The sequence below is a fragment of the Urocampus carinirostris genome, chromosome 8, assembly GCF_059441175.1.
Source record: "Urocampus carinirostris isolate Australia breed hairy pipefish chromosome 8, RoL_Ucar_1.0, whole genome shotgun sequence".
NCBI lineage: Eukaryota > Metazoa > Chordata > Actinopteri > Syngnathiformes > Syngnathidae > Urocampus > Urocampus carinirostris.
The window spans coordinates 645886-660543 of NC_142356.1; the positions used below are offsets into that span (position 1 = coordinate 645886).

The following is a 14658-nucleotide window of genomic DNA, read 5'->3' on the forward strand; positions in this document are numbered from 1 at the left end:
TGCCTTCAAGGAAGTCTGAAAATTGGAAACATCCCGTTTGGATCATGAAGAAGAATGCAAGCAACAAAGAAGGCCGAAGCTGAGAAATGGAGGATTTTTCTATTGCCGGATTTTTTGCTCATTTTAAAGATTTGAAGTACGAATGAACACATTATAATAAAAAACCTTATATTGTTGTACTCTTTTTGTACTACTTTTTATTTGGGGGGGGTGAATCTTATTTTTTTTATTTTCAATACTGTATTTTTTTAGTTCATATGTCAAAATTAATAATGAAGAATAAAATGTATCTGTCGGAACAATCATTGAATCGTTAATTACTAACTTAGTTATTTTACAAAATGTTTCCAATATACTTTAGCGGTTGATTTTTTTCGCTAATTTTATATATATAAAATATATGATATATAATTTTTTTGCTGGGGGGATGTTTGACATTTTATTTTACTGTACTTACAGTAAGGATTTATTTTAAATAAACAAACTATTTTTTAATATAAATCAATCATTTTTATTAATGTTTTTTAAAGAACATAGTTTTTTGTTTTTTTTTTACTTTTTTACTTTTTTTTTTCGTTGTTTCTTTTTTAAACACAACCAAAAATATTAAAAATTAAAAACAAATATATAACTGCAATCAAAACAATATTATTTTCTTGGAATTTAGTCATGATTTTATTTTTATTACTATTGTTAGAAAGATACCAAAAACCTTCATATAGATCAATACAGTTTGAAAACGAAGCCATTTTTTGGAGAGTAGAATATTGTTTTTCTTTTTTTCTTCACTGTATTTTATCTTGTTTTGTAAAAAAATATTTGAAATGGTATGGAGTATGCACAATGTTTTCCTTTTGATAATAATTACTCTTAATAATTATCTTATTTCTTTAAAATACAGTTCTGTATTTTACTTTTTATTTAAACATATTAATATCTGCAATTTTTTTTCAAATCTGGAAAGCTGATTTCTATCATTTTGCAAGCGATTCTACATTTGTATTTTCTCAATTTTGTTTTCTGCTGGTGAATAAAAAATCTTTTGTTCGGTTTGCCGAAAAAGAAAAACCTGTCAGAATGACTCAGCAAAAACCACAAACCAAATCTCAGGTGTCCCTCACCCATTTTTCACTTCTTTCCATTCCCACAATGACGCGTTAACGCCTCGAAAGTGATGCGAGAAAACGGCAGATGAGTAAGAGTTAATCAATAGTGGCGTTCGTCACTTAGTGGGCGGGATTACGCGACTGACGTCACCCTGGCTGGGCGAGGACCACGCCTCGCCACTGTCCATATATGGATGCCGACGTCACTCTCATTCAGTAGAAAAAGACGGGACCGGAATCCCCTCGGAGGAAATGTAGAACCCGGACTAACAGGGCTCCTCGTTCGCCCCCGAATCATTTCTGGCAATAATCATCATCATCATCATCATTATCATTCTTCTCTTCCAATATCAAAATGAAAGTGTCCAGCATCGACTGCCGCCGCCTGCGCAGGATCATCCGGAAGCAGCCCGGGACTTTCCTGATGGTGGACTGTCGCCCTTATCTGGACTTTAGCCGCTCCAGTATCGAAGGTTCGGTCAACGTCAACCTCAACTCGGTTCTGGTCCGGCGGTCGCGCGGGGGCCCGGTGCCGCTGCGTTTCGTCATCCCGGACGAAGCCGCCCTGCTGCGGCTGCGCCAAGGCGGCCTGGCCGCCGTGGTTCTGCTGGACCGGGGAACGTCTCACTGGAGGAAGATCGAGCGAGAAAGCCTGGCGCAAATTGTCCTCAACACGCTGAAGGAACTGGCGGGGAGGACCAGAGTCTGCTTCTTGAAAGGTAAGCAAAACGATCCAAAGACGTCGTGAATGGACTGTCGCTCGCGGGCTACATTTAGATCGACGACTGTTTTCTACCCCATTTGCTCCACGCTGGACCCAATTCGAATCCTATAAAGTAAATGAGCTCTAAAAGGTCCAAAAGACATTGTAAATGCATACCTGTCAAGCTCCACGGCTGCATATCCTTACAAACTGTCGCATTTTCCCTTACAAAATACGAAATCATCTTACACCAGATTTTGTTTATTTATGTCGTTTAACATGTTATATTGTTCATGTGTTTCCTTATATCATATATATTGTTCATTAACATTTTTTTTGTGAGATACCGAGTTGCTCGACACCAATGAGGTTTATTATAAAAATAGGTTCAAAAATAAAGTCGCTTGGACGTTCACCGTAGAAGGAAAAAATACATGCAAATAGAATTAAGTAGAATTTTTTGATTCAATTATGAATTCATTTTCTTTATTCAATGATGTTGGTAATATACTGATTAAAGGGATAACCACAAACCTGTCTTTTTTCATTTTCTCCTTTTATACTTACTTGTTTTTTTAACTTATGTATACAACATCACCATTCGTCATAGAATGCATCAAAGCAAGTGAGCCGTATGAGAGCCGGCTCTCTTTCATGAGTTGAGCCGAAAATGCCGGTTCTCTAAAAGAGACGGACTTCCTTTTACTACACAACTACCACGGAATGATGCATGATGGGAAGTTCCCAGGCGTAAGACGCATGCGCACAGTTGTTTGCAACGGGAAAAACGATACCGAGATAGAGGCTACCGCGGCCAACTCGTTTGACTTGATTGATAGTCGCTGTATACCGGATAGTAGCCATCATTGACAAATTTGCGTTTTTCCATACAGATTTTCTCGTACGTCGTAAAATGAATAATAAATGTACTTTGTACGGCAAAAACGTACAGCTTGACAGCTATGTAATTCCATCAAATAAATGAGGTCTAAAACGGTCCAAAAGACGTCGTAAATGGTACGTTCGGAGGGTTGAAAACCCAACAACTACTGTTTGTTTCTTCTGTATTGAACAGCTCACCTCATTGTCATTCATCTCAATAGGTGAAATTATTTGACCAAGGGGCCAATCCTGGAGACCTATCCGAATTTTGTTACATTTCTTTTGAAAATGATTAGTCTCATCATATTGGTTTTAAAACACTCACATTTAAAGCAAACTATAATAAATAAATAATAATAAAAAATAATAGTCCCTCTTTTAAGCTCTGCATTTGATATTTTGTTTTGTAGTTGTATCTTTGCAGTGTTTCTGCGGTTGGTTTTGTAGTATTTTTTGTGGTATAACTGTATCCTTTTGTAGTATTTTTGTACTAATTCTGCAGTAGTATTTTTGTTGAATTTCTCGAGTAGAAGTGTTGTATTTATCTATTAAAGGTGTTTCTTTTTAATCTGTAGTATTTTTGTAATATGTTTGGGCTATTACTGTAGTTTTAGTTTTGCTGTATATTTGGGGTATTTCCATTGTAGTCATTTTGTAGTATTTATATAGTAATATTTTTGTTGCACATCTGTAGTATATTTGTAGTATTACTGTACTTTTATCTTCTAGTATTTTCCATAGTATGTTTTGGCTGTATATCTGTAGTATCAACCCAATTTGCTCCACATTGGACAACTCCCTTAATTTTAATTGATCTTAATTTTAGACGTCTACTCATTCAGGTCTTAGATGGACCAGTTCCACGTCCAAAAGACGCAGAGAATTGTCTGTCCATCCTTTGGGGTTTACATTTGTACAAGCTAAATACGAGAACTAATATATGTATTTAAAGACTCCATTTTTCAAGATATCTGGTCTAAAAAGGAGCCTATTCAGCCCCGAATCTACCGTCCAAAAGATTTGATGAATTGTCCCGTTTCTTGGGCTAAATCTGGACCAGGTAAACACAAACGACTATTTCTGAATTAACGTCGCCCACATTAGCTGGGCTAAATACTACCTCGTTATAGGCATCTATTTTGGGACAAAATCGGGTCTAAAATGGACAAAAATCAACACCCAAAACAACTCTTTCCCCAATCTTGTTTTGGAATGATAAAATATGTTTAAAACCCTTATTAGAACACCTCGCCTAAGGAACAGCAAAAAGTGAATTGCACTTTTATCGGGAACTGAATTTTAAAGGGTAAGCGAAAACACAAGTATTTATTTTTTAACTCTATTTGATCACATTGGATAGTTTAAACACAATTCTAGGACTAAATCAGGTCTGAAACGGACCAGACTTGGCCCCAAATCCAACAATGAAATGTTGGTCTATTGGAGGCTAAATGTGGACAATCTAAACCTAGACCTACTCATTTTTTGTTTTTTTGTAAACTCAATTTGGTCCACATTGAATAGACTGACATCAACCTAATTCTAAATGTCTATATTTGGACTAAATCAAGTCCAAAGCACAATGAACCCAAAATCTATCCCCATAGAGATTGTAAATGGTGCAATGTTTGCAGGCTAAATTTGGTACAATAATAAACAAAAAAAGTATTTTTGATCCGATTTTGTCCAAATGGGATGGGTTATACTACATTTCATGAGAGCTTATTCTAGTCCTCTGTTTTGGGACAAAATCGGGTCTGAAACTGACCAAGTCCAACGTCCCCAAAATGTTTTGAATTGAGCATCTTTCAGGGTCTAAATTTGGACACCCTGACAACAAACAAGAACTATTTTCTATTTACAATAACTATTCATTGCACTATTGTTACAATGCACTATTCTTCCTCATTGAATTCTTATTCTTATTATAATTTAGGACAGTTTTTGAATCCTTACGTTGTTATGATATTTTTATCTATTCATCCTGATAGTCTTATCTTTTTTGCCTTTAGTCTTTATATTACATGTTTTAGCCTGGAGGCTCATGTCTAAACTTGTTGGATACAATGTTTCACAACCTAGTGCTAAATAATAAATACTGTCCCTTTAAAGGCTTTCGTCAACCCAGTCTTGCATCCATTATAGAAACTGCTTTAAAATGTATATTTTCAAATCAAATGATTCATACAAATTAATTTGGATACTCGTTTAATTTTAGTAATAGAGTCGGCCTGGATATGGACCAGGCCAGCAAGGCCACACTATTTTTTTACTTGTATATTGTCGATGGTCATCCTTTTGATTTTTTTGTTTTACATTATACTTTTATTATCTTATACCTTATTTTTAATAGTCTTGTTTGGGAATGTTACATTCAGTGCAGCCTGGTCATCCTAATGTACGGTCCTTTCTTAAGGTTTCTTCATTCTCCTCATGTTGAGGTTTTTGAGTTTTTCCTTGCCCTCACGTAGGTTTTAGATCAGGCGATGCTGTCATAATAGTCTGTGGTTTGCAATAGTCTGTGCAGCCCTTTGAGACTCTTTGTGAAAAAGGGCGTCACAAATGAACAGGACCTGACTTGACAACCTCGGAATGAATGACGATATAGACGATTCTAATGCAAATTCTATTTTTTGGAACCCATTCTGGTCCACATTGGCTTTGCCAAACACAACCTCGTTCCAGACATCTATTTTGGGGAATAAACCAGGTCCAGAATGGACAAAAGTAGATTTTTTTTTCTGTTGGGTGCCGGGTGGGAAAAATACTTGCGACGATATTTGGCTTTTATGTGTCAATAGGCGAAACGGTTGTGTTCATTCCGAAAAGTTGACTCACGAGAAGTTCTTGTTGTCTGTGAGAATGACTCATGTTGCCATGGAGAAAGGACAAAAACAATTATCGAAATCAATGCAGCAAAAAAGAGACGATGTAAGAAATATGAAACGTTTGTTTGTTTGTTTTTTAGAAGGAACATTGTTTATGGTGTAAATGGCACCGCATTGGTGAGTGAGTGTTGCCGGCGTATTACAAAAAAAAGTCAATCAACAGAGTGTACGAATGAGTCAGTGCCCAAAAAAAAACAAATTGTGAAAGCGACTTTCGGTAGTATGGAGGCGGAATGCAAAAAAGAGGGGGGTTAGGGGTGTTATTTTCAATTTTTCCAAGTATTTAAGTTTTTTTGGGGTGTGTTTTTCTGAATTTGTCTTTATCCCCAAATGATTGTATAGGTTTTGGCAAGTTTTTGTTTTTCAGGATTTTTTGTTTCATTTTTTTTCAAAATACTTTTTGTCCCTTTTATGTTCTTCCCTACTCTTCTGAATTTTTTTTCATCTTTTCAGAATTTTTCTTTTCAAATTTCTCAGAATATCTTGAGGGGGTTCCGAAAGTATTTTGCAGTTTTTGGTGCGAATATTTTCTCGTATTTCTAGAATTGTCTGTTTTTCAGGATTTGTTTTCTTGTTTTTCAGAATTCATTTTTGTTTTTTAAAAAATAGTTTGTAATTTTTTGGGGGGAGTTGTTATTTTTTATTCTGAATATTTTTCCTTTTAGTTTTTGGGATCCCCCCCCCCAGTTTTCCAGATTTTTTTTTCTTTTATTTTGAATAATATTGTTCTGTTTTCATATTTTTATTCTAATTTATCTGAAAGTTTTTTTTCTGGAAAAAAAGAAATTAAAAATGTATTTAAAAAAAAAACTATTTAAAATAACATGAACTCAATAAAACAAAAATGATCATTCTGAAAAACGGAAAACACATTTTAAAAACAGAGAAAAATGTTCCTGTAAATATATACATACATTCCCAAAAATAGAGAAAACAAATCAATAAAGCAACTAAAATAGTCTGAAAGACAGAAAACAATTATGAGTAAAAGATTTATTTTTTAAATAATTCAAAAAAAATTAAAAAATTGGTAAAACCAAACAAAAAAATTAAGGGCAAAATCTGAAACAAAATTAAAACAAAAGAAAAATGAGAGGGATTCAATCACAAACTGATAGAAAATGTTATTTAAGATGGAAAAATATTACTCCTAAAGATAAAATAATAAAAAATATATATATTTTACTGTAACAATACATAAAAAACATTCTTTTCAAGCGACTCCAATTTGCCCGTGTATCAAAACAAGATCTGGTAACGGATTGGCCTGGTCTGCAACAAGGTGTTAATAGCGCCTCCGTTTCCGCCCGTGGCCTTGACATCAAGCGAGCGCTGGTGAAAAGGATTAGCAAGCTCCTGTAATCAATGGCTCTCTTATAATCCCTCTATAATCCGCTCAATCTCTTTCATAAACCGGCCGCTTCCGCAAGGTCTTTCTTATCACGGCCATTGGCTTTTTTACGCAGGAGGTTACGAGAACTTTCGCTCGCAATATCCGGAGCTTTGCACCCGGGCCCAGAGTTCCGAGCCGAACGGGACCGAAAGCGAGAAAAGAAGCGGCGGCGGCGGCGAGAAACCGGCTCAGCGCAAACCGGATTACGATCAGGTGAGCAAAACTATTTCTATCCTGCTTTGGATTTGCGCACCTTTGTACCTGACGCCAGCCATAAATAATTAGAGTGGCGGGCCTCATCCAGTTCGACTCAAATCAAATGAGGAGCCAATGAAGAGCTCCCAAAGCACTTTACAATGTGCTTCACACTTACCCATTCACACACACCCATAGGGAGTCAGCCATGCAAGGCGCCTACCTGCATATCAGGGATTCAGTGTCTTGCCCAAGGTCACTTCGACATATAACACGGAGGAGCCGGGAATCGAACCTGCCACCTCTTGATCCCGTGACGAGCGCTCTACCTCCTGAGCTAATGCCAACGTGATGTATAGGTCATCCATGAACTATAAAATAGAAATGTGATTCAAGTCCAGATGGAAAATGATATTATACTTGCAAATAATATCACCTGTTCCTATTGGAAGCATGTAAATGCTGAAAAGAAGGGGGCCGAGTACTGAACCCTGCGGAACACCACAGATAACACTAAAGGGCACAGATGTCATTTCACGGTCTCAAATCATGCATGAGGAAATAAATACACATGTATATGTCTGCATGTATATTTCATTTTATCAAAAGACCGTTTCATTAAATTGTTCATATGTTATGTACGGTATCTTTTTGTCAATTTCATTTTGTTTCTTATATTATTAACAATTTACTTTTTTTCACATTTAGGATTGGATTTTATTTATTGTATTTTTATTTCGTTTACTTACATGTCATTTTTGAAAATTATTTTATTTATATTCAATTGGTAATGCGTTTTATTTATTTTGTATTCATTTTTTTTCCCATTATGTCTATTTTTTTAACCTCATTTTATGTTAGTTTTCTTTTTGATTCTATTTATTTATTGTATTTTCTTTTTCTGAATATACTTTTATGTGTATTTTTTTGTTTTCATCATAGTTGCAATTGTACTTTTTTATTTAATTACAAGATATTTTTATTTAAACCGTCTATTATTCATCTCTTTTTTTGATTTGAAAAAGTTAAGTATATAAACGATATCATCGACGGCGCGTCTTTTGCGTTTTTCAGGGCGGACCGGTGGAGCTGCTGGCTTTTTTGTACCTGGGCAGCGCGTACCACGCCTCGCGGCAGGACGATCTGGACGAGCTGGGAATTACCGCCTTGCTCAACGTGTCGCGGCGGGACCTGCGGCCCGCCAAGGGCCGATACCGATACAAGTGGATACCGGTGGAGGACAACCACGTGGCCGATATCAGCTCGCACTTCCAAGAGGCCATTCGCTTCATCGGTAAGATGCCTTGCTCATTTTCAGTAGGGCGGAGGTTTTTGGATTTCTTTCCATAAATATTTGTCAGCTTCTGGTGGAATAGCTTGTCGTTTTTCTCAATGTTTTTTTTTTTGTTTTGTTTTGTTTTTGAAAATATTTTTTCTGTTTTAGAGGGGGAATATTTTCTAGGCCCTTTATAAAATATATAGTTTTTATATTTGTAATCATATCTTATTGTCATTTTGTTTCAAATTTTTGGGGTGAAAAATATTTGTTCTTGGTTTTTGGGGAAATATTTTCTAGAACATTTTCTTTCTGTTATACTGAATTTTTAAAAATATTTTGTTTTAGTTTCAAGGGAATTTTGTTTAATTTTCCCTGAATGTTTTTGTTTCTAATTTTTCTGGATCTTTGTTTCAATTTTCCAGGACATTTTTTTCAAATTTTGTTTCTGAAAATGTTTCTCAGTTTTCTGTGGAATATTTTCTAGTTTATCATAATAACTGTTTTTCAGAATATTTTGGTTTTGTTTTGGAAATATATATATATTTTTTTCAATTTTTTCAAATACTGTTTTTTCTTTTTGTAATAGGGCAATGTTTTTTTAGTTTTTCAGATTATTTTTTTTCCAGAATTGTTTTTTTCAGAATTTATGTTTTGTTTTCAGTTTTCAATTATTGTTTTTATGAGTTTTCTGAAATATTTTTTATATGTTTTTCTAAAAATATTTTTATATTTATTTCACTATACTGCATTTGTCCTATTTGCGACGGAGAACATACTTTAATAAAACGTAAACGTACGCTATCGTCCGGCGAGTTTTGAGGGTTCGACCCGTGTAGCCGTCTGCGGGTGTTTGGGGTTTACGTCTACCTCCTAATTCCTCGTGTTCGTTTAATTTTTTCTCCTCCGAACATTTAACAAGGATCGTAAAAGCATCGTCTCGAAGCGTTTCTTTCTCGTGTGAGATGATGATGTAGGCGACTCCTCCGCACAGGTTTTTATTTTTAGATGGCGTCTGGGCTCGCCTTAAATCAACCTGGCTGGTGCCTGACAGACCTCATTCAGGAATACACTATAGCGTAATCACTTTAGTCTAAGCCAATCACGGTCAAGGGCGTGGGCCTTCTGTCTCCGCCTCCTTGGCCTCATCTCCAGTGAGCTAACTAAACTAAAAATAAAAAATGCCCGATTGATTTTTTTTTTTCCCTTATGTTTGTTTTCACATTTTGAATTTAGTATTATGTGCTTTTCATTCTTAGTAAATGTATTTTCTTTCACATTTTGTTTTTTCGTAACATTTAGTAAAAGAATCCTTAATGATTGCAATTTTCTTATTATGACATATGGAAGGAAACATTGGAATTTTAATCATTTCAATTCATATTTATTCTTGAAAAAGTGTGTTTTTATCATTTGAATTATTATTTCGCATTTTGTTTTTGCACTCATTTCTTGATTATTTGACTATATATATTTAGTAAAGCTCTATTTTTAGTCTACTTTAATAAGAAAATGAATCCCTCAATCCTCTTTTGGGAAGGAATCATTTATTTTTTCGTCTCCATTTTGGACTTTTTCTTTTTAGTATTCAGCAGTTTCTTCCCTGTACTTTTCATTTCTTTAATCATTTTTCTTGTTCTACTAGATAGTTGAGTTTCTCAGTAAAATTAGAAAAATACTTTTCATAAAACAGATGGAATATAAATTGGGAAATATTTTATTGTTTCAATTCATTTTTCATGTATTTTCATACCTTTTAATACGTGACACACTGTTCTTTATGAATTACTTCTAAAACGTGTAAAAGTAAGAAAATAATGACTCAATTATTGACACAAACAGGAAATAGGAGATTTTTTAATTTCATTTCAAGACGAGTATTGTGAAGTATGAATGTCATGTTAATAAAAAATGATTTTCTATGTTTTATGATGAGTTAAAATAAACCTAAAAATAAAATAAACACACATTAAGGGTAGGAGGGGTTGTTTTCCTCATTTGAAAGCAATTATTAAGAACGCTTTTGTATTTCTGAGTCAATGACATTGTAGTTTTAACGAATCTGTTTAAATTATGGTGACAAAAATACAAATCATTTTGAAAACATATATGTATCAAAAGGAGCACCATTTTTACTTTGACAAAGAATGTCTAAAGAGTCATTAAAGTTGAAAAGACACTCAAAATAAGGAGAGAAGACATCAATGGATTTTGAACGTGGGAGGACAGAAACAATCACGTGGGAGGGTTTATCAGTAGACAGCCGTTGCCTCATTTGTCTCGGTGGCTTCCTGTTGTGCATTGTTTTAGTCCCGCTTACGTAAGGCTAAAGCTAATTGCACCCGCCGCTAGCAGCTTTAACCTACATTTAGCCAGCAGGAGCTTGAAAGTAATTCGACTAAGCTGCCCAGTTATTTCGATTCAAGCGGGCTGATCGACACTTCCGCTTACAGGAACGATAAATCCTTGCCATATTTTAATGAGCGAATCGATGTTCCTTACTGCCACTTTATGATTTTGACCACTAGATGTCGTTGTATTGTATTGCGCATCTGTCGTGTCATTTGACTGGTAAAAACGAAAAATATTTGACAATGGGAAAAAAAAAAGAAATTCTTCCTTTGGTAGATAATATTGCCTATTTTCAATATTGTTTTTCTTTTTTGTAAGTACACTGTTTTCTGATTTGCAGATGGAATTTTTTATTTTTATTTTATTTGCAGCGTAATCCATAATATTTAATAATGCTCAGGTTAAGTTTCCTTTTTTATTTCCTTATTTCTTTAGTATACGAACTAACAGATAGAGGTAAGATCTTAAGGGCAGCATGGTGGCACAGTTCTGAGGTCACGAGATCGAATCTCCTGTGTGGAGTTTGCATGTTCTCCCCGTGCTTGCGTGGGGTTTCCTCCAGGCACTCCGGTTTCCTCCCACATTCCAAAAACATGCATGTCAGGTGAATCGGCCGGTCCAAATTGTCCCTAAGTGTGAATGAGCGAGTGAGTTGTCTCTCTCTGTTATTGGCTGGCAACCGGTTGAGGGTGTCCCCTGCCCACTGCCCGAAGATAGCTGGGATGGGCTCCAGCAGCCCCGCGACCCTACTGAGAATAAGCGGTGCATATGATAATAATAATGGTAAGAGCCTGAACGCAACCCAAAACTCGAGTTGGGTCAGGCCTAAAATGCCAATCGACTGCTAGCTAAAACCTCATGCCAGTAAAAAACACAACGACCCATTACCGGTGAGCTATTTTCAGGACCAGCCCAGGGGCCATTCAGGTTTTATTAGGGGGCCACCTGGTGCTCGCGGGCGACACATTAGTGACCCCCTTATTATGTCGCATACAATTAGCACTTTGGAAATGCCATTTATTATTTTCTATACGTTGTGATCGCCCTTTCAAAATAAAGCGCCGGAAATAACGTCAGACCCGGTGTGTCCTTCCTCCAGACGAGGTGAAGCAGTCCGGGGGCAAGGTCCTGGTCCACTGCGAAGCGGGCATCTCTCGCTCGCCCACCATCTGCCTGGCCTACATGATGAAGAACTTGCATCTGAGACTGGACGCCGCCTTCGACATCATCAAGCAGCGGCGGGCCGTGGTCTCGCCCAATTTCAGTTTCATGGGGCAACTTTTGCAATTCGAGGCCGAGGTCCTTTCCGGCGCCCCCGGCCGCTTCGCCGACCCTCAGCCCGAAGCCCCCTGCGTCCCCGAATCGGCTTCCTTTTTCGCCGGCAAGAACTTCGAAGCCTCCGTCTTCACTTTTCCTACCTCGTGTCTCAAGTCGCCGGGCCGGCGTCCGATACAGCTGAGCCCGATGACGGCGCTGCCTTAAAGGGACCGTGCGTGATATTTTGGGCCTCCTGAGGGTTAAAAAGACCAATAGATCGGTTCTCCTCAATTTTCTCATGATCCCCTTGGAAGAAGATATGAGCGTGCCACTGCCCCCTAGAGTATTGGAGGTGCACTTGCACCTACAAAGGTCAAACACGCGCTAATTGAAGAGCCTTGCGTCCCCCCACCATTAGAAAAACACTGGTTTATATCAATGGTCAGCAACATTTTCCATACCACAAACCGGTTTAATGTCTGACTATATTCTCGCTGCCCGGCCCAAAAATAGTCGTAATTATTAGAATAGCAATACTAATTCCTTACCAGCCCAAATCCACTTTGTAGTCACTAGACCACTAGGGATGTAGATTACATTGGAAAAGGCATCAGATTGAATCAGATTTGTGATCATGATCACACAGTTTGTACTCACAGTACCGTGTTGTACAATGTTGGCACTGTGAGTATAAAAATGCCGTTTCCTTTTTCATCTTTCCTAGTGGATGTGGCGCTTTCACCACCGCGATCCCGGTTCGATTCCCGTTGCATCAAATGTAAATGAGGTCTAGATGAGGCTCATGTTATGTCAAATAAATTCACATTTCTTTTATTAGTAGTTTTAAAAATGCACGTATGATAGTTCTTGTCATTTAACTTATTGTTTAAGTCAACAATAAATGGAGGGGTTTTTTTCCCACTGAGAGGCGCTAAATAAAACGCATTGTCCCTTAAAAAAAAGAACTGTGACTGCTTGTAGTCTTACTTGAAAAAAAGACGTGTTCAAGTGTGCCTGGTGTGGAAACCAGAAGAGCAAAACGGACCGGACAGGAAAAAGTCCACAATTCTTATCGACCTGCAATATCCGTACACGCCTTTTAGGTTGATAGCTCCCAAATACTGTCAGGCATCTCCATCTAACTTATTTCAATTATTATTATCATTTTTTGCAATAATGTTGTTGTTGACGTGTTGAATAAAAAAATGGAAGAACCTTTGAGTCTTGGAGTTGTGTTGAATGAGTTGGAATCAAAGTTTGGAAGCATTCCAAATAAATAACCTTTATTTACGCCTAAAGTCAGCAAATGACCTCTTAAAAGTACTGAATGTTAGTGAAAATACTGAAAGCATGATGAAGGTATTGAAAAGTACTGGAAGAACTCTAAAGAATCCTGAAAAGAGAAATGTATGAAATGGTACTAAAAAGTATGAAGAAGTGCTCAAATATCCTGAAGAGTATGAAAAAGTACTCAAGTATGGAAAAAGCGTTCACAAATACTGAAGAGTATTGAAAAAAAAAAAAAAAAAAAATATATATATATATATATATATATATATATATATATAATGTGAACAAGTACTGAAAAACATTATTTAAGTCCTGAAAACTGTTTAAACATAACAAAACAACTCCGTATGAAAAAGTACTAACAAGTACCGACCACTATTGGGAAAGTACTAAAAAGTACTGTGAAAAATACTAAAAAGTTAAAAAAAAAATGCTGAAAAGTATGAGAGTGATAAAATATATTGAAGAATATCTCAAAAGTATGGAAAAAGTGCTAACAAATATTAGAGTATTAAATAGAATGAATACGTACTGAAAATATCTTAAAAAAGCACTGGGAATTATAAGTACTGAAAAGTATTAAAAAGTGCTGACAAATACTGACCAGTATTGAAAAAAATACTAAAAAGTATGAACAAGCACTAAGACGTATACAAATTCTGAAAAAGAACTCAAAAGTATGAAAAAGTGCAAACAAATACTGAAGAGTATTGAAACACTGAAAAGTGTGAATAAGTATTAAAAAATATGAAAAAAAGTATTAAAAGGTGCTAACAACTTCAAAAAAATGGACAAGCACCAAGAAGTATAAAAATGTGAAAATGACCACAAAAGTATGAAAAAAGTACTAAAAAATACTCAAGAGTACAAACATACTGACAAGTGTGAACGAGTACTGAGGAAAAGTGCTAAACAACATTGAAAAGTTTGAAAAAGTACTGAAAAATACTGTTATAATGTTATAAAAAAAACCAAACAGTATTAAAAAAAATGTAAATACTGAAACGTATTAACAAGTACTGGAAAGTATTTGAAAAAGTATTAAAACACGTGAAAAATGACTCAAAAGCATAAGAGAAGTTCTATAAAGTAATGGGAGTTTTCGAAAGTATGAAAAATAATAGCATGAAAAAAATGCTTACGGGTACTGGAGTTTTAAAAAGTACTGAATAGTATTTACGTATTTTTTTTGTATTTTCCATAGACAATAATTGATTAGTTACGTTGAATGGATACATTATATCGAATTATTTATTTCTTTTTAGTTAAAAGTAGAACACACTGTATTACTGTTTTGAGTGACGTCACTTTCGCGC

At 35.8% G+C, this 14658-nt stretch overlaps 1 protein-coding gene across 1 annotated transcript; it reads left to right on the forward strand.

The window, feature by feature from the left end:
- The first annotated feature begins 1319 nt into the window (after positions 1-1319).
- dusp5 (dual specificity phosphatase 5) lies at positions 1320-13273 on the forward strand. Its single transcript, XM_088341219.1, has 4 exons — positions 1320-1825; positions 7046-7185; positions 8242-8461; positions 11895-13273. The coding sequence occupies exons 1-4, from the start codon at positions 1462-1464 to the stop codon at positions 12275-12277; spliced, it is 1107 nt and encodes a 368-aa protein (XP_088197345.1). The 5' UTR covers positions 1320-1461; the 3' UTR covers positions 12278-13273.
- Positions 13274-14658: the final 1385 nt, after the last annotated feature.

What these genes read in the sequence shown, in the direction of transcription:
- dusp5 (XM_088341219.1), top strand. Translation starts at nt 1,462, where the DNA reads ATGAAAGTGTCCAGCATCGACTGCCGCCGCCTGCGCAGGATCATCCGG. An exon ending in GCAAACCGGATTACGATCAG is followed by an intron (nt 7,186 to 8,241) that starts GTGAGCAAAACT and finishes TGCGTTTTTCAG; the next exon opens with GGCGGACCGGTGGAGCTGCT. An exon ending in AGAGGCCATTCGCTTCATCG is followed by an intron (nt 8,462 to 11,894) that starts GTAAGATGCCTT and finishes TCCTTCCTCCAG; the next exon opens with ACGAGGTGAAGCAGTCCGGG.